Genomic DNA, 21960 nt, shown 5'->3' with positions numbered 1-21960 from the left:
CAAATTTAACAAAAGAACTGCAAACCTCTTTATCTAAATCGGAGAGAAATGATATAGGCTGCATGAACGTCGTTTACTAGAACTATCGTAAGCGAGAGGTTGGTAACCTCCAGTTATGTGAGTAGAGCTTCATGTCTAAAAGAAAATATTTAGTTGGTGTGAAAATGGGATATAAAACAAGTGTAGCGTTTAATTATATTCCTAATAAATCAACACTTGCCGAGATAGCTCAGTTGGGAGAGCGTCAGACTGAAGATCTGAAGGTCCCTGGTTCAAATCCGGAGAACTAACATGAGTTCTGAATAATCCCGGGTCTCGGCAACCTTTCTTTTATTATTTTCAATAAAATTATGCATATAAAAATATTTTTAAAAATGTGCACATTTTTATCGTCCTCCGTTCAGACCAGGCACCTATATGTAACTAATAATGAATTACTTCTATTTAAGGGTGCATAAGGCTAAAGGGAAGAGGGGACAGAAAGTTTCCCTTCCCCTCTTTATCTCCAAGCATGCTTAATAGTTATGGCCGGGTAATAAAAGCTGGATGGTCTGTAATGCATCCAACTGATGTTTGATTTAGTTTAATGGTAGACTACTTGCCCATTATTACGTTTTATTAAAATTGATTGGTTTACAGGCCATGGTATATGAGCTCATATACCATGGACCACAAATATGGTTGGTGTGCACGTCAGCGAGAACAGCTGAGGAGCTCAAATATTGCAATTTTTGGGTGTTTTGAATAAAACAATTATTCCACTCGCGCTTGTTAATAAACGCCGCCTTCGTATAAACGCCACCCTCGAATAAACGCCGCACTCGAAACACGAAAAATTTTATAAACGCCGCGGCGTTTATTCGAATTAATACGGTATTTGTTGTTGAAATTCGTTTAGGTTCGCCACGGAAGGCGCACCTGATTAAAAAGAAAATCGTAACGAAAGTTTTCACCATTGTTAACGCTAGAAAAGTGCGATGCTGAGTAACAGTTACTTTAAAAAACATCCAACGCGGGATTTGATACCTGCCAGGGTGAACTTGTTTCGTCTTAATTTATGACTCTTTACTACCAGCTGCCGAGATAGCTCAGTTGGGAGAGCGTCAGACTGAAGATCTGAACGTCCCTGGTTCAAATCCGGAGAACTCACAGGAGTTCTGAATAATCCCGGGTCTCGGCACAACGTTTTGGTTGGCTCTTTTGTATTTAACGTAAATATATATTGTGATTTATATTTACCTGTTTTTTTATTATTAAAAACTTAAACTTATTTTGTTTATATTGAGGATTACTCCTTTCTTTTTTTCTTTCTGTTGGCGAAGGGGGAGTCCTCTAGAGGGTGGGAATTGTGACTCATGCGATGTTTCGGCTTAGTCAGCCACTCGGGGTGCCTTTTCTTTTTTCAACACATGGGGCCTCGTCCTTATGTTTTTTAGAGAAAACACTGAAGGTCCTTGTCTATGGTTACATTGTCCGGCGGCTTAGCTCGAAATTTTAGTTGAATTGTGCACTTTTTGATACAAGCATGAAACTTGGCACAATGAAAGTGGTTACCAACAGAAGTTTTTTCAGATATAGTGCCAAGGCCGAAAAACACCGGTTTCCATGGAAACCGTAATTTAATAAAATCAATGAAATTTCGTGAAATATTTGTTTGTCCTGGTTTATAGAGAAATACTATTATGCCAGGTAGTGATACCAAGTCGCACGTTCAAAATTTAGAATGAAATGCTGCTATTTAGACTGTTCACAGCCCTCTATATTTTCCTATTTTTCTTCTGTTTGCGAACGGCGAACGTTGGGATCGGAGGATGAATCGCGAGAGACCTGGACGCTAGCGCAAAACGAAAGACGCGAGGGAGAAGAGGGCGGGGAACGAAAAATCTTTTTCCATGCAATAACTTTCTAGTAAATTATTGGTATTGAAAATATGGTTAAAAAATAACAATTGTGAGCCTAATTTAAAGCATTCATATCTGTATTTTTGAAATAAAATCTACAATAAAAAGTGTAAAAAAAGCACAAGAAGAAGTCGGCTTCGTGGGGAGGGGCCTCTTGGCTGAAAATTTCATTTCTGTTTACTAGCTGAAAATAGGAAATTGGCGTTGGCACTATATCGAGAATTTATTAGTATGTGAATGTTTGTAATCCTGCAAAGTTTGGTGCTTCTATCAAAAATCGCACAATTCAGGAGCTAAGCCGCCGGAGAATAACTATGTTCTGCTCCATTTTATTACCAGCTGCCGAGATAGCTCAGTTGGGAGAGCGTCAGACTGAAGATCTGAAGGTCCCTGGTTCAAATCCGGAGAACTCGCATGAGTTCTGAATAATCCCGGGTCTCGGCAACGTGTGTTTTTTTTTTTCTTTGGGGAATTTGCATGTTTGTTTGATTTGTTTTTTGTTTGATTTTGCAAGGAAACAATTTCGGAAGAAACTTGCGAATCAATTCATTAATTTCGCAGTCCCTGAATTCGAGCCAGAATCCGAGGGTCACAGGTTTAGCAGTCGGAAGACTGTTTAGTGCTCCTATCGTTTAACAAAGTTGATTTCGTTTTTTCAATGGTTTAAATTGTTAAAATATTCCGTTTTCAAAAACACAAATATTTTCTAAACAATTGCAATGTTTAAAATGTGTTGAAATGATATTTCTTTACCCTCACTCGTTGTTATTAGGTTTATGTTTCTTGTTGTCTAAAATAAAAGAGTTTTTGTTACTGTCTGCCGAGATAGCTCAGTTGGGAGAGCGTCAGACAGAAGATCTGAAGGTCCCTGGTTAGGCATAAATATATTGTGCTCGACAACTTTTGAGCATCTTTTAGCGTTTTGAGCAACTTTTTGTAGTACCAGCAACCTAGGGCAACTTTTGCCTTCCCTGGCAACTTTCGAGCAACAAATTGATATAAAACCGATCCAAACCATAAAAAGTCGTTTTATTTCGAAGAATTTTGTTAAAACTGGTTTTATCAAAACTGATTTTATTAAAACTAAGGATATACAATAAAATGGAAATAAAATAACACTTGCTTTACGCCCACGAAATCTGGACAGCGGCTATCTATCTAACGGGCGTTTAAATCCAGCGGTTATTCGCTGCAAGATAGAGCCTACCGCCGGCCATCTTGGTATTTGCTGAAGTGCGAGTCACCTATTGCATCGCAATTTAGATGAAATTTCAGACTAGAAAAGTGGAAATAACTCTAGAGAGCAAGCAACTTTCCTAAATTTTGGTGGCAACTTTTTGATATTTGAGCAACTTTAGAGCAACTTTTGGGTATAATGTGAAGCAACTTTTCCTGAAATTTACTATCACAATACTGTCGATTGCATCTACCGTGACGCCGCGCCCATGTTTTCAATGATGTCAAACGTCAGCGTTTCGGTGTCACTTGAGTGCGCGTAACGGCAACTTTCGCGCCGTTCAACATTCCGGTTTGTGGCGGAAGATTAGATATAGACTTCCGAACTGATCTGATCTGTGTCGATTGCATCACAGGTTCTCTTGAATCATTTCTAGTGTGTTCCCCGTACTCAGTGTATGGTGAGTTTTTGAGTGCAAGTTCGCGTTCGGTCTGCTACTTCAGTTTGACACCTGAACGCTGACGTGAGTCATTTGAAACATGTTTTTAGCGGTGCGTTCACAGGTAGATGAATCGAAGTATATTCATGCCTATCCCTGGTTCAAATCCGGAGAACTCACATGGGTTCTGAAAAATCCCGGGTCTCGGCATTTTTTAATACCCAATTACAAAATTTTATAAAATATTATGTATAATAAATTCTTGTTTTATTCTAGCCATTTGATTCAAGTCAAATTCTTAACGATTGTACATGTTCTCCTAAGAGCTTGGGGGAAAGGGTATATCGGCTGTATTGTAAACTACTTTCCCTTACGCCCTAAACCTTTTTGTCTTCCTTCGTAACACTAGGCCTGACAATAAGGAAACGCTTTGGATGTTATAGGTGGGTAGAAAGGAGAGCAACCCAAACGAAGCTTCCCCCCAGACTGTAATGAACTGCAACGTTGACGTATTCAGTTTTGAATGTTTGAATGTTTTTTATTTGCTTATGTTTTTAAGTTATCGATCGCGAATGCTTTCTAAAATAAATTTTACAAGTGAAACTGCAAACCCCTGAATGTGAATTGGAAAGAAATGATAAAGGCTGAATGAACGTCGTTTACTAGGTTTTCGAGCTTTGACTTTAACGTTCGTCTAGCTCGATAAGCTTTTTAGTTTTTTCTGAGTGTTGTTACCAATAGTCTGTTTTAATTATATATATTTATCTTTTTCTAAGCATTGTATATATAACTGGATTTATGAAAACGTGGTAAACGAAAAGCCGGTGACCTGAGTGTTTTTGACCAAGTACATAACACTGCGATATGGCCTAAAAACATGCCGAGAAAGGAAAAAAAATGAACTACAGCGCTGAAAGGGAGAGAAGAGAGAGGAGGAGAGAAAAAAAGACTGACATTCACTTTAGTTTTTATATCGCCTACTTTGGAGAGAAAAAAACGCGTTTACGGCGATTTGCGCTTACAAGGGTGAAAATTTCACTAACTTGGTTTTCATAAATCCAGTCATATATGTAAGTATTGTTTTGGTTATAAAGTTGTTGTTGTTTTTGTTGTTGTTGATGATGTCAAAAACAGAATTATTAGAACATACTTAATTGGTTCGAACGGTAAAATAATAAGACAACTGTAGGGTTTAATTTTTTATCCATAACAACGCATTGCTTGCCGAGATAGCTCAGTTGGGAGAGCGTCAGACTGAAGATCTTAAGGTCCCTGGTTCAAATCCGCAGAACTCACATAAGTTCCGAATGATCCCGGGTCTCGGCAACATTTTTTTGGTTTTCAAACAAACTTTTTGCAGTAAATACATTACACGTTTTTTTGTTAAAAAGATTGTTACTCCGAATATTCCGTTTTCAAGGTAGAACAATTTTTCTCCAAGAAACGATATAAAATTCCCTGTAAGTGATAGAAATTAAAACTGAATATGTTTTCATTTATTATTTTTATTGCCAACGCTGTGGTTGCCGAGATAGCTCAGTTGGGAGAGCGTCAGACTGAAGATCTGAAGGTCCCTGGTTCAAATCCGGAGAACTCGCATGGGTTCTGAATAATCCCGGGTCTCGGCAATGTTTTGGTTACTCTTCTTTTTCACTGCGGTACATGATCATTCGTGAATGATCGTAAACCCAAATTTGCTCGCTCGATGTAAGATTTTTTTTGGTTTTTAGCTTTTACTCTTGTTCTATATTGTCAGTGTTAAGTTAATCATTTTGGTAGCTTTGCAACTGGAATTAAAATGCTCTGCCATAAGTTTTTGCCGCCGCTTACGGTACCCAGCGCCTTCTTTCTTTCTTTTTACCCCATCACTACAAGCCCAAGTTCTTGGGACTTTAAGTGCATTTTGATAGTCATAAGAACTGAGATTTTATTTCTTGTGTGAAACAGCACTGAAGATCCATTGTCGAAAGTTTGTAAAACATGCCCTTGTGTTTCTTATAACCCTTGGGACCCGCAATTCACTATCTTCCGAGTAGCTCAGTTGGGAGAGCGTCAGACTGAAGATCTGAAGGTCCCTGGTTCAAATCCGGAGAACTCGCATGAGTTCTCAATAATCCCAGGTCTCGGCACTTTTTTCTCCTTGGGGGGGGGGGGGGGGAGGGATACTCCCTATAATGGCCTATACGGGGAGGCTCCGCCCGAAAGGGGTACCTTTTTTCAGGTTTCAGGTATATAAAAGGGTAGGGATTCCACAAGTTGAGGTATACAAAAAGGGTATGGAAATCTGTCATTTAGGTTCTTTTAAAGTGCTTTTAATTAAAATATTTCGAACAGATGCAATTTACGGCTGTATTATTTCAATTTATTAAGCGCTACTTGAAAATGACAAGAAAACGTCATGTTTTAAGTCTATACCATGACTTTCAGGTATATCAAAAAGGTACCTTTTTTCATTAAAAGGTATACGAAAGGGTTATAATTTTTGGCAAAATGGTATATAAAAGGGGAAGGGGTAAGAGCTCGGGGCGGAGCCTCCCCGTACAAAACTTTTTTGGGTACCCCCCGGGTTTTCTCTCTCTTTTTTATTTTCGAAAAAATTAACAGGCATTTGTTGAACTTAATTTTAGATCGAATCTTTGGTATTGAATCAGTGTAAGAGCTCTGGCAATAGACATTGAACTTAAGGTAGCTTACAACACTATCACCATGACAACAGTGAAATGGATTTTGACACAACACCGTTTTGCCGTTCATTGTTTATTTCATTTTAAATGTTACATCTACAGCAATAAAATTTAACAGGAGACGCGGATCAACTGAAACGTTGTAGCCGTCAAACCATACACTAGACATGCAATGAACCGGAGAAAGCGTATAGTATTTTGCAGTTAGAACTATCGACGGTATGAGGAGCTTTCACCAGGCTCACATTGAGATGTTGCCGTATTACATGCCAGTTGAACGTCTTCGCAAGTATACGCCGAGCAGGTATACTGAGAACACGGTGCCAAAAACGCGTCGCAGTTGTCCTCAAGAGTTCTCTTGGACTTCACGCTTACAGCCTAGCAAAACAAAAACCGACATTTAATATACAGCTAATTCGAGAAAGGTTGTCGGAAAAAGCGCAAAAGTGCACGCGACAAGACCGAAAGGTGGTCTGGGTATTCACTCTAATTTTGCATATTGGCCTGGAGGAGTTGTCCAAGTTTGAATTTTTTCACGTGAAGATTTTGTTTTTTCCTCTCAGGAGGCCTTTTTTCTATAGTTTAAATTTTACTGTCGCTTGTCTTAGCTTTGAGTTTTAAAAGTTCTTCTAAAATTTAGGGGGCTAAAAGTACTTTGTTTCCACATGTCTAGAGAGAAAGAAAACATGCAAATTCGAGTTCGTCATGTCGCCATGGCCATCTTATTAGTATTCAGCACATGCAGTAGCTCTCTACGTCTACCCATACTACCATTCGGTATTGTCGCGTGCACTTTTGTCCTTTTTTCCGACAATTCAACCTTTCTCCAATTAGCTGTATTCGTAAGTAAAGGTTTCAGAGGTTTATAAAGTCCAATGATAGGGATTATTTCTGGAACCGAGGACAACGCGGCTAATCAGACGGCTTTAAATGATCTTAAATTCCCGGGGTTATTCCCTATAGTGAACTACACGGTATCGGAGGCTCCGCTCTAAACGGGTACCCTTTTTTCAGGCTGAAGCAATCAAAACATCTTTCAGGTGTGCCGCTAATCTTCGGAATCGAATTGAAGTTTGAGTAATGTTCGGCGGAAATCCTCGACAAATAGTAGAAGAAAGCATTTTCATCCAACTTAGTTGCTACTTACAATTCACCAGTACTTATTTATTATTAATTTTTAATAGTATTCTGGATGAAGAGAGTCTTACTCAAGACCATGTGACGCACCCCCACCCTCCATATCTCTCTCGAAGAGATAATGGTATTTTAGTCATATACCTGGTCGAGCCTTCTGCGCACGCCAGTTCCTTTCTTGCGCAGTTCACGAAGAAGTTGTCTGTAGGGCATATATTCGTCAGAACCTCCGCTGTCTGAGCAGATTGCAGTCGTCAGGACCGAGACCAAAACGATGACGATAGTTGTTTTGAAATTCATTCTAGTGCGGGAAAAAATAACAAACTTTAAGCATTTCTAAAGGCTAAGGTGAGATGGACAAATGAAAGAAATAATGCAACCAGGCCAGGGATTAAGTGAGATAAAAGGCTATGATATCTTTCTACATCATTATCTATGAAACATTTGAATATTTTATATAAAAAAAAATATTTTTTTTTTTTTTTATATATTTTTTTTTGTGCTGTTTTTTTTTATTTTTATTTTTATATATACAAAAAAACACTTATTTTTTTTTTTTTTTATTTTTTTTTTTTAAAAAAAAAAAAAAGGAAACCCCCTTTTTAATCCCCCAAAAAACCAAATAATTTTTTGAAGGGGGTGCATTTTTTTTTCCCGGGGTTTTTTTCTGACACGAACCTTTTTTTAAAAAAATTCAAAAACCAATAACTGCAGCCGTAGTAGTATTTTCCACTATGATTTCCTTTCTACCTAGAAGTAATTTTACCATATATCCTATTGCATTGGGCAATTTATGATGCCAAATTGAAAACCCGTTATATTTTTGGTGAAATATTGCCGACACAAACGAGTTTTAAAACAACATGATTGCCTTAACTAGAAAACATACTCTAGCACAGTTACCTTTTTGGACCTTCTTGTTTCCGTTGAACTACTAAGTGATTAAATGTCGGAATAGGATCACTTTATAATGCTTTCAGTCAGTTTCATTTTAACATCGGGATCGTTAAAAAAATAATTGAAATACAATTAAGTTAACTGTTTTCCTTGATTTCCCGGACACTCACACCTTCTATATCTGCACTAACTGATTCCTTAATTGTTTTCCGTTGAACTACTAAGTGATTAAATGTCGGAATGGATCCTTTATAATGCTTTCAGTCAGTCATTTTAACATTGGGATCGTTAAAAATTTGAATACAATTAAGTACTGTTCCTTTTCCCGACACTCACACCTTCTATATCTCACTCGCTGATTCCTTAATTGTTTTTACACCCACATCTCGGACATTTGAACGTTGACGATAGCTTAACCGATAAGAAAGTGTCAGTAACATAGGCATAAAGATTTCAGCTAGTAAGGGAGACTGAATAAAAAGCACCCTTTCGTTAATTAGCACAGCGCAGCATTAAAGGAGCACAGTTTCACGACCCACACACCAGCAAACAACAGAACTGAAAATTTTATCCCTGGAGAAGTGAGGCTCTCCAAAGACCATTTTGTTATTACATCCTTCGGATGGAACCAGCGTGCGTTTCCTTTTACAAAGTTTTCTTTCGACTGATAAACGACCACGATTTAGGCCGGAGGCGACTTTGAAATTGTTAAAGGAAGTTTTAAAATTTTAACCGTCCGCGCTTGATTTAAGACGGATGTAACACAAGGCAATTATTTTGGGAAACGACTTAAAGCTACTTAAGGTCTAGTGACGCGTATTTCACCACCCTTTGATGCAGTATCTTTTTATTTTGTCATTCCTCATTTTGAGAATGATTTTAGGATAAAACCGATTGAACTACTAGCTTAATTACTAAGTCTTCGCGTTATAGAATCGTTATCTACTTTAAAAACTTTGACTTTAACAAACACGATTTAGCTTCGGAGCGGTTTTCTTGTTAACTACGTTTCTAGTAGTATAAGCCATTAAGAAACAAACTATTACGATAAATAACGGAATGAATATTTTGCTTATGAATTCAGAACTCACCGCTTATACATCTCTTCCCTGTTGATCAGTGCTAATTTAAAAAGCAATTTCGACAGGAGCTCTGTTATAAAAGTTTTGCCTCAAAATTATTAGTTTAAAAGCTAGATTGATCGTGAACTAGAGTTGATAAGAATTCAAACTCGCCCACTTGTTCGCCTCCAACTTTCACGTTCGCTCATTGACTCTCGTGCGCACGTGCTGTCATCGAATGTGCACCTGGTCAAATTTCAAGAGAGTCGACTAGTTTTTCTCTTTTTTTTAAGTTTAAGTTTGACAGTTTAAGTTTAAGTTTAAGTTTGACAGGCATAAGGTAAGCTTTTACGCACTCTCAAATCGTTTGACCCCGCGCAGATAATACTAAATTGGAGCTAAAGAAAACTTTCGTGTGGCTAACTCCCTCAACTTTCACAAACTGCGTTCCGATCGTCTAAAAGTGCGAGGCTTTTTTTTGGCAGGACAAAGGTATATTTATTAAACTTGCTCGTTGCTGTTATCAGCGATTTTGTGTTCTGACTGAGAACAGTCGACCTGCTCTTTAAACGTGCTGCTGATTCCGACCAACGGCGACGAATAACTCGGTGTAATCAACACTTTTCCGTAGGCACGCAACGCGTGCTCAGCGTGTAAGATGTTTTAATTAATTCAATTCCCGACTGGTTTGGTCTTGAAATCTGTGTTTTATGACTAACATTAGAGAAAGAATATATACAATTTTTCTAAACTTGTTTTAGTTATAAGATGCCTTTTTCGAGATTCTTTACTTTGCCTTCAGGCTAATTTAAGTCTAATTTCGAGTTTAAAATATTGACTGACTATTGTTCGTTTTGATAGTTTGTCAGACGTTTCGGCAAAGACGCATTTATCGGGAGTGCTTATGCAAAGCGTGATTTAATGAAGCCTTAATCACAAAATCTAATCATGATCTATAGTATTTTTAAATGATTACAGCAACCGATATGCAGCTGAAACATGAACGTGCATAAAAATGGGTATACTAGATTTTTCTTTAATTACCCTGAAACCTCAGTGATTTAACTAAGAGATTCGTTTAACTCTGGTGATCCGTTGTTGAATTTATCGTCAACGCCAGCATCATTTTTTTTATACTGTCTATAAATTTTGATGTGTTTTTAAGGCCCAAATGCTAGATCACTAAAGAACCCTAAAAACCAAACATTTCCCTGAAAACAAATTTCTAAGACGTTGCTGTAAATCGTCGCCAAGGCCTAAAAACAAAACCTTTGTGTAACTATGAATTACTGAAACTTAGCTTACACCCCAAGTGCTAAATCATTGCAAAATGCCTCAAATCAAAGACATTGCTCAATATAAATTTTGAGAAGCGTCGCTAAGGCCCCAAGTGTCAAATCGAAATCGTTGCCTAACCCCAAACTGAATAAAAACCTTTGTTTAACTATAAATCACTAAAACACTTTCGTTAATGTCGTTACATTATTTCACGATAAAAGAAAACAAGAAATCGTTCCTTTTAACTAAAAAATACTAAAACTTTGTTTGTAACTCCAAAGGTTAAATCCTTGCCTTACCTCAACAGTCGGCTCAACTACTAGAAGTATTAAGAAAAAAAGACTACTAAAACCTACCTACAGTGTATCCATCTATACCTAACCGCGAATGTTTCAAAAGTCGGCGATTAAAACTCTGATAAGGGTCGCGACGCCGTTAAAAACTGACGCCATTTTAACATCTTTCAGATACGGTTTTAAAAACTAAAGAAAAAGGCGATGCCAACCTATCAAACAAATCATGCCTTCGAAAGTTTTTTCTTTATTTAAATGATTTTTCTCTTGTTTCACACACACGACCTCATATATGATTGCCGAGAAAAAATCCTTTAAAGAGTGGTAGAATTAATATAACAAAAATACATTTTTTTCATGATTATAAACGGTCAATCTCCCCTCACTGAATAGTGCCTTAACCTCAATATGTCAACATCAGGAGAATAAACTTCCCGGGAAAAAGCAATCGTAAGAAACTAGGGAAAACTTGGAACAAGACAAGCTACATGATTATGGAGAAGAATGTTTTCTTTTTGCCTTACCTCGTGAAAATTAATCTTGTTCAAGTCAAAGGGTCTTTTACCTGGCGCGTGCTGACAAATATTTAAGACTGGAGTGAAATATTTACGTTGAAAACCTGACATTGAAACGAACAATATAGAAAAACTAAAGAGACGATGGTACCAAATTAGTGACCATGTATTTCAAGTTGTACTTTAATCCTTCTTACGATACAATATCCTACTCTTAACAGCTAAACAGAAGATATAGTTTTCTCGACATACAATTTGGCAAACACGAAAATGCGTCTTCATCCAACAGTCTATACGAATTTTTACACTGAAGCAGTCTGAATTTGAGTCATGAGGACCAAGTCACCTTAAGGGGTCAAAGTAATGCTTCTATATATGTTCAGCCATTTACTATTTCACGAGGTTTCTTCCTGAATTAGGGCATGCAAGCACGAGTAATTAAGAAAATTTTTTACCCCGAGCAGGTGTACTGAACTTGAGATGAGAGATGTCAGAAATGGATTAAAAGGTTATGTAAGTAGTTTTCAAGATATGTTAAGTTCTTGCTCGTTATTTTTAATTTCTCTTCCGCTCATAAGTTGTCCTGTTTGACAAGTATAATGAAGTAAGTGGAGTACAATTAAGGGTGGTATCAGCTTCGTTCTATTGCTTTTAAATCCGGTATCAAAACCAAAATGTAAGGGAAAATATTGATATTAAAAATACTTTGCGAACTAAGTAGACCTCAAATTCCAAGCAGCAGGGAAACAGAGAAAGGCTCAGTGTCTATGATCCAGAGTGTCTTCTTTTTCGAAAGATGCAATTTCTTGGCGTATCGGTTTTTAAAAACACATTAGCAATATTTTGCCTTAATTTTTTCCCCATTATTTTAGACTGATGTTGTTTTTGAATTCAATAATACGTACACTTCAAAGAAATGGCTGATTAAAAACAAGAAATAAAAGCTAAAACCATAAAACAAAGAATCAAATTCCCAAAGAAAACAGGGTCGGATAAAGCCGAGCATCTTCCTTAAAAATTGTAGCATTTCTTGTAGATTTAGCACTTAGTTAAAAGCCATCTTTGTGTCAGTTTGATTTTTCTTTACCAAAATTTAATTAAATTTTAAAAAAATATACGACTTATATTTGTTTTTTTAAAATATTTCGTTTGGAAAAGCCACTTCGAGATCTATCCGGCCTGCTTTTTGTTTTTATATTACGTTTCACTTTAATTACTGTACAAAAACATCTTCCTCCGGCCTAGTATGCCTTATTTCATCCAGAAACGTAAGAATGAGGTAGCATAAAGTTAAAGAGTTTTGTAATCAAATTTACCGCTCACAATTGCTAAATTTTATTTAAGTGATGTTACACGGCGCGATTTTTTGCGGCAACATGTCGCAGGTTTTTAAACTGCCTTCATTCTCTTGGAGCATTGTTGTAACGTTGCGTTAAAAATCGTCTTGTGTATAAACATACCCGGCCATTCCCACAACAATGTTGCGTTAAAAGTTCAGAGTACCCAACGATCATTCTGATCTGTTCAGAGGCCTGTTTCCTCCAGATGTCTTTAGGAATTTCACCTCGACCTCGTTTTATGACTAACACCGCGTGTCGGGAAGTAAAAGTGTGGGTCGTGGTAACAACAGCTCGCAAATTTGGGTAAGACTAGTTCAACCCCACTTTTTTTGCTGAAATCCAGATTAACTGTGTTAGTTACAAATCCTTGCCTAAGCGGGAGCGCCCTTTGGCTGATCCGTTCCCCTTAAAGTCATGGTCTTGTGAAACTGGATTGAAACTTGCTGGTTAAATTCGTCTTTGTAACATCACTTTTACTGATTACGCTACCAAACATACGTGTGATACCCTTTGAATCGTGATTGAACGATATACAATAAAATACGAATTCAAAGGGACTTTTGATTAAAAATTTTAATCTTGTAGGGCCCTTAGCGACCCACGCGCGACTGATATGGCCGATATCAAGCCTCAAGACAAAACTTAATGGATATGAGTCTAATTGCTCGTTAAAAGAAAATTGGAGTCAAAACACATTTAAACAGTCTCAATTTGGGCAGGTGTTGTGAGGAAATGGGGAAATAATTTGTCTAAGTCTGTCTTTACCACAAGTATAGTTTCTCTCATGTTAGAGACAAAACTCCCAGATCAACGACAAAATGTAAAAGACGATTTTTATTTTAAAGGGCTTTGTCATGTGATTTTAATCTTTGAACAGCGAAAATATATATTTGTGTCGTAGAAAACCTAACAATAATGGTCCATTTTTATTAACAATTGATATATTATAGCACTAAAACTGTTAACAAGCGTCTTTGGCAACAGATGGCTAGGATGGAAATGGATTGCAAATTGAAAAATTGAGGCTAAACTTTTCAAGTTGTTTCCGCTCGTCTTAAAAAAACGATATTTATAGCCGTGGTTTAATTTCTCTCTGCAAACTTGAATAAGGTTATATCTTTCTTAAGATGCTCAAAGACAATATTTTTCATTGGTTAAGTTACCTATCAAAAGTTTCAGAATTTTTTAAACCAAAAATCCGTAAAATTCCCTTGACGTTCAGAAGCTCCTTTAAACAGTTTGCGATTATTCCTTGGTAGAATCTTGTAAGGTCCCTAGTTTACAAGATGTTCAGTAACAGTTCTATTTCAATCAATTTTATTTTTTTAATTATTTTGGAAGTGTTTTATTGTTGTTGGAATTGCTTAATCGTTTGACACAACACTAATGCATGCCAAATGCCAAATACTTTATCGCTTTTCCTGCCTTTTAACATTTAAATTCAAAGTAAGAGTAATTTTTACTGACAGTTTTGGTCTTTTGTACGTGATAAATGTTTCAAAACGTTTTACTATCACAATGATTACAATTCAAAATTAAGCAGTACATTTGAATAAAATTAGAAATTACGGTACAAATAAATGCTTCTCAAGTTTTGACTCTTATTGCGAATGCTACACTCAAAATTAAAAGACTTTAATTTGAAAGTTAAAGTTGCTTTAGAATTTTTTTAAGGAACAGAGAATTATAAAATTCACCATAACGAAATATTTATAAGAACATTTTCTTATCTGCATTAGTATTTTGGTGATCATATATTTTGAAGTTTTGGTCACAAAGGGCGTTCTTTTATGGCACGGGCTGTCACTGCACGCTCCGACATCATTACCTTAATCTTTTCATACACAAATTCTAGAAAAATTTAGACAAAACCTTAATAAAATAAGGTGAAAAATACTGAAACCTTTTACCTCTATTAAATTTTCGATAGCTGTCCGTTGAGCGTTTCAATTTTTAGATGTAATAAACTTTAACGGTAATAAACTATAATTAAACGTTGATAGTGTCTCCTCTAATTTCTAATTTTTCTTTGTCATATTTCCCTTCAGCTTACAATAATACTGTAAAAATCTCTACATAATTCCAGCAAATACCACAAAATGTTTCCTCCATGAGTCTTATTGACTTTTCTACTGGGAAGACATTTTTCGCCGAGCTTGTTTACCGAAATGTTGTTGCATTCTTTGTAACATGATGTCATCAAAATTCAAATTACGCGGCGAGATATATCATGTCGTGAATACCGCAAGAACAAATGAAAGATTTAATCAGTTTTACTGAAGTTTGTGTGAAGTCATCAACTTTAAGTAAACTGAAGAACGTCTACAATATTCAGCCAGAGCTTGAAAATATAAAATTTTCGATTTCAAACCGATGTTATTTAGATTATTTACTAATTATCAATTTTCTTGTCCATCATCGTTCTTGTTGATAAACAACAAATATTTCCCTTCAAGGAATTCATTTTTACGCCACGCGCTTGTGTCAGTAAAAGATGGCTTGATAACTACAATTATCGTGCTTTTAAACTACATAACGAGTTGAGTTGTCTGTTTGAGAATCTTAGACAAAGTTTAATGCATAATGTTTATTTTTTGTATGTGAAAACTTTAAGTCATCTCTTGAAAATATCTTAACTAGATATGTAACTTGAAAAGCGCGAAAGGGCTACAAAATAGGTAAAAACTTACGTGCTGGTCCGCCTACGCAGTCACTCCCCTTTGATACAATTTTACTGTCTTCAAAAATGGCGCATGCTTCGCCACTTCAACCAAATCGGTCACGTGGCCACTGCGATAACTGAGTTAACTTGTAATGTTTTTCCTAGGTGTGCTTTCGGCCGTTGCGGTTTTGATGGGCTCTGGAAAAATCTATGTTTATATCTATGATCTTTAAAATGATCCATTTTCCTTTTAAATAATCACTGTTCCAGACGTTCTCGCCAAAAAAAAATAAATGAAGGCTTGCCGCAGGGCAGACTGTTCAAAGCCTCTCTATTTTTAAATGCAAACGAAAGAAACGAGCAAAGCGTAAGCGAAATCAACGTTTTGCGCTGGCGTTCATTACCATGCTAGACTTGGACCTGATAAGAGAAGCATTCTGTGGACGTAGCTTGAAGTCAAGAAAATTACATGCACTTGTGTGGAGAGAACGGAAACTTGTCACTATAAGTTTGCTTCGGTTAAAAATACAAAAACATTTTCAAAATGATCGGCTAGACTCTTTGCGCGTCAGTACGTCAGTGAGCTACACCTTCAGGATCTTGTGAGACTACATGCAAGATTCTTTAATTTTCGGCAGCCCTACAAACAGTGTCGATATTTCTACAACCATGTAAATGAATCAAGTCAAGTTATGCCACCCAGCAATATAACTTAATTTTTTTCAATTCCTAAAAATATCAAAAAAATATATCAATACTTGATTATTTCGTGAGCAAATATCGCAAAACAAGCAAAAAAAAAATAATAATAAATAAAAAAAAAAACTTTGCCGAGACCCGGGATTATTCAGAACTCATGCGAGTTCTCCGGATTTGAACCAGGGACCTTCAGATCTTCAGTCTGACGCTCTCCCAACTGAGCTATCTCGGCAGGTGATACGAAGAAATGGTAAAAAATTAAACCGTACACTTGTCTTGTATTCCGTTCACACCAACTAAATATGTTCAGTTAATCCTGCAGTGACAGAAAATTGGTATTGAGCCTTAATTTTGGATATAGAAGTCTTAAAGTACTTAAAAAACCTCGCACTTACGAACTTTGAATGCAATACGACAAAGCCCAGTACAAAGGCTTCGAACAAAGGATACCGACTTCTTCCAACAGACGCCGATCGAGCCTGTCACGAACATAAATAATAACAAATATTTGAATAACGTTTCAAAAGTTTCATATCTAGTAAAGAGCCAAGTATCGTGAAACAAACCAATGTTAGCCTGCGATGCAGACAAACTTATCTCCGGTATAGGACCCGTATAGTCCTATACCGGGGTTTTGTTCGTCTGCAACGCGGGCTAGACCAAGGTCAGCTATTATAATTCAAATTACTAAATAAATTTTCTTTTACATAGAGTTATTTCTCGACAATAAGAGTTTGATGAATAAGTTAAATGCTCTTCGTTACCTTCCTTGGCAAGTGTTTATTAACCTTGGAATTAATTTCTCTTTTCTAAAAAACGGAAATTAAAACCAAAAATTTTGCCGCTTCATGCATATTTCAGACGATATATTTCAAATTGCAACTTAAAACTCATTACCACTGTTTCCGTTTGAGAAATTTACCAGCTAGCTGTTTTATTCACTCTATTCAGTCAGTAATTTTAATAGTTATTTGTTATCAAAACATGATTAAATTTCTTTTCAGTCAACGTAACTGAACATATGTCGGCGGTATTTTACAATTAGATCCTATTGCCTATCCCTAATAGAAAGGTTTTCCAAAGCCTAAATGTTATTCATGATGACTTATAAAAATCGTATTCCTGAAACTGATAAAAAATATTGTGAGTTGTAGCCTGTTGTTTCCCACAAGTATTCAATCATCCCTTGTTCAAAAGGTCAAGATTAAAATTCTCCCAAAGGTTTTCCACAAATTTTGTACTTCTTTTATTGGGAGAATTTGTTTTGAATCAAAATGCTATTCCTGAGCTGATCAGGTCCATTCCCCCATTATTAAACATTTCAATCTTGGGGATTTATAACTTTTTTAATTAAATTCGTTTCACCGGTTCCTTTGATGCAAATTTAAAATCCAAATTTATTTTAAAAGGCCTATTAAGACTTTTAAAACAGCTTTCCTATATAATGCAGATACTCGATTCGGCCCGAAGTCTCCGGACAACCTAGATTTGCTAGAAGCTTAACGCTAGCTAGATAACCTCAAGTAGATACACTGCTCATACAAGTGTTAGATTTGTTTTTCGAAATACTTTTTTTTTCCTAAGGTACCCGTTAGAAACTTAAGACTTTTGTTTGAAAAAATTGAAGGACAATCAGAAAAATGGCCAACTCCACCGAACAAGGAAAACAAGCTTCTATACAGTCAGTGTTCTGTTCGCCAACAGTCTTGCATGGGACAATGTACGAGACATATGTGGACTATAGTCTTGCAGGGCTAAATTTTCTCCTTGCCATTACTGCTTTCGTTGGAAACTCACTCATTCTATACGCCCTAAAAAAGGAGACTTCGTTCCACCCACCAACGAAACTTTTGTATCGAACTCTTACATTCACCGACCTCTTTGTGGGTTTAACCGTGCACCCGACATCCGTCGTCTACCACTTACTGAAAGCCAACGAGAGATGGAAACTTTGTCACTTGACGGGGGCCGTGGGGAGTTTTTTCGGGGTTATTCTATGTGGCGTGTCTTTGGGTATCTTGACAGCTATCAGCGTGGACAGACTTCTCGCCCTTTCGTTGAGGCTGCGATACAGACAAGTTGTGAAACTTGGGCGTGTGCGAGTGGTTGTAATCTTCCTTTGGTTTTTAAACACTGTAAATGCTTCGCAACCTATGTGGCACACTGGCGATTTCTCAATTTTTTCTTGCACCATGATTTTAATATGTCTAATTATTTCAACTTTTTGTTACTCAAAAATCTACTTGAAGCTTCGTCGAATGCAAGCGCAAGTACAAGACAGCCTTCACCATCTGCAACCGAATGAAAGCTTTCTTTTGAACATGGCCCGTTACAAAAAGTCCGTGAGCACAGCATTTTTGGTCCACTTCGCTTTGGTGGCGTGCTATGCCCCGTATACAGTTATCTCATTGAATTTAGGTTTGGCTTCTAATCAAACTGATATCGCCCTTATTATCGTAAGGTATTTTGCTATAACACTGATATACTTCAATTCTTCAATAAACCCTATTTTTTATTGCTGGAGGATCAAAGAGGTGAGACAAGTAGTGAAGGACATCCTGAAACAGTTGGCTTGCAGATCAGTTGAAGAATGATCGCAGATGTTTGTCCGCAAAGGAAAACCTAATACAGACGCCCGTTTGAAATGCTTATATCACAGATATGACTGACTCGATCTACCGACCGGCTGAAGCAGTACGCGTCCATACGTACTTGAATTTTTATACCCCACTGGTACACCTAATAATAATGATAATAATAATAATAATAATAATAATAATAATAATAATAATAATAATAATAATAATAATAATAATAATAATAATAATAATAATAATAATAAGGAGGGTGTTGAGGAGGGTGTTGTCAAGCTAAAAACTGGCTACCCTTTAGTGCCCCAGGACCATGGTTTGGTCTCGGCGCTAAGGACTTTAAGCAAACATTACGTAAGGAACATAATAATAATAATAATAATAATAATAATAATAATAATAATAATAATAATAATAATAATAATAATGGTTTATTTGCATTCCAAATAACAACTTTGGCTCTTCTATGCAAATTATAAAAACTAAGATACCTTATTGTTACTTATTTTCGCGGGTACTTAATTTCGCGAAAATGGAACAGGAATATTTCGCGAGACTTAATTTTCGCGATTTGACCAAAAATGCGTAATTAGCATAAAAAATACAATAGAAATCATTTAGAATTAATTTTCGCGTGTCTTTAATTTCGCGATTTTTTGAAAATCGCGAAAATCGCGAAAATTAAGTCCCGCGAAAATAAGTAACAATAAGGTATGAGACTAAGATATATAATAAAATATGATTAAAAAGTTATGATATAATGTACAATAATTTGCTAAAAAAATGTTAAAAAAAAAATTTAAGCTATAGTAAAAATATACCCCAATGTGTTAAGATAATATAAAAAATTGTAACCAAACCAAACCTTCTTAGAGGAACAACGGACACAGTCAGTGGACACTTGAGAATAATGGTAAGAAATTACTTCGGAACGGACAACTGATCATGCCGTATAAGGAAAAGCTAAACTGACCGATTAGAGGAAGAATTTTTTGTCTTTCTTAGTTCTGGTTATAAATGTTGACATAAGAAAATTAATTTTTGTACAGGATATTTCGCTAGAACGTATGTAAACTTAACGTTAGCTGTACTGCGAAAACACATATTTTGTACTTGTAAAAAGGATAAGATAGTCTGTAAAAGTACTTAGCACATTTACACCTTGTTAGCATCTCATATGAGTTACTACAAATGCTGTGTCATTATATAGATTACATTGAGTCCCGTTAGTTCATCAAAAATACATAAGTAGAAGCTCGTCGAGGTTTATTGCAAACCCGCGAATCTGATTGGTTCTTTCATCCTTATGATTCGCTGTCTTAAATGTCGATTATGTCTTATTGGCATGAGGTAGGGTGAAACGCCGAAAATTTCATCGATTCTGATTAGTTCACGTGATCGAAATACTATTACCTGATTGGCTATACATCCCTTATCTCCTTCTAATAGGAATCATAACCCGGGTTTTAACTTTTAAAACAAAAAATCAATCTTATATCTAATTATAAGGAACAGGTGGTCTGAGGTGGTTGAAATTCACACAGAAAGTCTCGAATGTCTAGTTACCGAATGGTGTGCCAAACATGCAGTGAAGTGGGCAACCTGTGCGAAAAAAAAGCCGATCGCTTTACAGAATTAAAAATGGTTTCTCAATGAAAGCCTGATTTCTCCAATATACTATCATAAACGCATAGTGAGTATTGAGAATAATAAGTTTCTTTATTGTCGAAACTGAAACTCATTTACAGAGGTGTAGATCCTTTATTCCAGAAATCTTTGGCGGTACATTAAAGGGGCCGCTATGTCACTCGGCATTGCGGACGTTGAAAAATTAGCCTAAATTTTTTTAAGTTTGTCATTTGAAATTCGTCTCAATCAAAACAATTCTTGGTCCTTTCTGTTTTATTATTTCCACTTAAGATTTGTTTTTACTTAAGCAAGCTTTAATTTCTAAGGTTTCCCTCTATGCATCACAGAAAATTACTCAATATACCTTAACATTGCAGATAACATTGCCCCTATGAAATCATAATGACTTCGCTGTTTGACGAAAATTCACATGAAACGAGCAAGCATGAGTGTTTTGACGGATGTGATCGACGCGTTTGAGTGAGGTGTTGGTAGGAGGGAGTTATAAAGAAGTTTTACTGGACTGAAGTTGCTTAGACTCGTTAACGTTAACCCAAATTAATATGACAACAACTTTAGCGAATACAGTCAACTCCCACTATAACGGACACCTCAAGGACCACAATTTTGTGTCCGTAATAGAAAAATGTCGTAATAGCGGGAGTTATTTTCAATAATTCTTATTCGCCTGCACTTCAACTTCTATCCGTAATAACAGCGTGTCCGTAATCGGTAATAGCGAGCTGTCCGCATGGCAGGAGTTCAGGGGCACCCATCGAGAATATAGTTCAAAACCACTTAAAGATAGCACCGTTGAACGTATTTTAGTATTTAAACGGTTGATATAGGCATATTTTTATCCCCTAAAAATTTTTTATCTGTTCGGATTTCCTAGCTGAAAGTCTAGTGATCCGAAAGTTATAGGGATCAAAACTTACCTTTTCGAAAAAATTCCAGCCAGAGAAGGGCTCCCGAAAATTCTAGGTGACCTTTTAGAGTAAAAATCCGTCAAAAATGAACAATTATACCCTTTTTTGATATTCGAAAACTTCTAGGAAAGGCAGGCAAGCAAAAAAATTTACAATGAATGTTCCGAAAATTCTAGATCTCAAATCGTTTTCCGAACAGATATTTTAACAAAATATTCCATTGGGTGCCCCTGGGATCATGGAGTTGACTGTAAACACTTTCAGGACTGGTAGATCAAGTTCGACTCACCCTCTACTTCTCTCCAATGAACTGACTGTATTTTCTTTCGCCACCGCTCAATAACGGTTAGTTCAGCTAAACTGGTCGCGAATTTAACAAATTAAATCCGTAATTAACTTAAATCTAAGTATTTTGTGTTTTTTTCTGGCTGGCAAAACGTTACTACTTTGATCTACCCGCGCGTTTAGTTTAAAATGCAGATATGAATTAAAACTAATCAAAGTAATAGCCATCCTATGGTTAAACAATGAATCAATTTAATTACCTTTATCTATGTAACAAAAAGGTCGCACGTAATATAACAAAGACTTCATTGATGCTAACTTAAATTAATTAACACAGTACTGATGACTTTCTGAATACATGAAAGTTCATAAAAAGGAATATATATTCACTCCCATAACTTCATCTTCCACGAGTATATTGCGAACTCACAAGTGACCGGCTCCCA

At 36.3% G+C, this 21960-nt stretch overlaps 1 protein-coding gene and 2 non-coding genes across 4 annotated transcripts; 2 read left to right on the top strand and 1 right to left on the bottom strand.

Annotated features, from left to right (window-relative positions):
• The first annotated feature begins 223 nt into the window (after positions 1 to 223).
• Trnaf-gaa (transfer RNA phenylalanine (anticodon GAA)) lies at positions 224 to 292 on the top strand. Its single transcript has one exon. It is a non-coding gene; the product is annotated as a tRNA-Phe (tRNA).
• Positions 293 to 5549: 5257 nt separating this feature from the next.
• Positions 5550 to 5613, top strand: Trnaf-gaa (transfer RNA phenylalanine (anticodon GAA)). The gene has a single exon. It is a non-coding gene; the product is annotated as a tRNA-Phe (tRNA).
• A 650-nt stretch (positions 5614 to 6263) lies between these two features.
• On the bottom strand, positions 6264 to 15484 carry LOC144645718 (uncharacterized). Of its 2 annotated transcripts, none has more exons than XM_078505268.1 (3): positions 15410 to 15484; positions 7480 to 7636; positions 6264 to 6579 (listed from the first exon to the last, which is right to left on the bottom strand). In XM_078505268.1, the coding sequence occupies exons 2-3, from the start codon at positions 7633 to 7635 to the stop codon at positions 6412 to 6414; spliced, it is 324 nt and encodes a 107-aa protein (XP_078361394.1). In that variant the 5' UTR covers position 7636; positions 15410 to 15484; the 3' UTR covers positions 6264 to 6411. The 2 variants fall into 2 exon arrangements, with proteins under 2 accessions (XP_078361394.1, XP_078361393.1); XM_078505267.1 differs by lacking the exon at positions 15410 to 15484 and adding an exon at positions 8239 to 8268.
• Positions 15485 to 21960: the final 6476 nt, after the last annotated feature.

This window comes from Oculina patagonica, chromosome 3 (genome assembly GCF_052425735.1).
Source record: "Oculina patagonica isolate OP01 chromosome 3, crgOcupat, whole genome shotgun sequence".
In the NCBI taxonomy this organism is placed as follows: Eukaryota; Metazoa; Cnidaria; class Anthozoa; order Scleractinia; family Oculinidae; genus Oculina; species Oculina patagonica.
The sequence above is the reverse complement of the archived record's forward strand: the minus strand, read 5'-3'. Positions and strand labels throughout refer to the sequence as shown.

Coding starts and splice junctions, on each gene's coding strand:
- LOC144645718 (XM_078505268.1), bottom strand. CDS start 7,635: ATGAATTTCAAAACAACTATCGTCATCGTTTTGGTCTCGGTCCTGACG. Junction 6,580..7,479: donor TGCGCAGAAGGCTCGACCAG/GTATATGACTAA, acceptor TTGTTTTGCTAG/GCTGTAAGCGTGAAGTCCAA.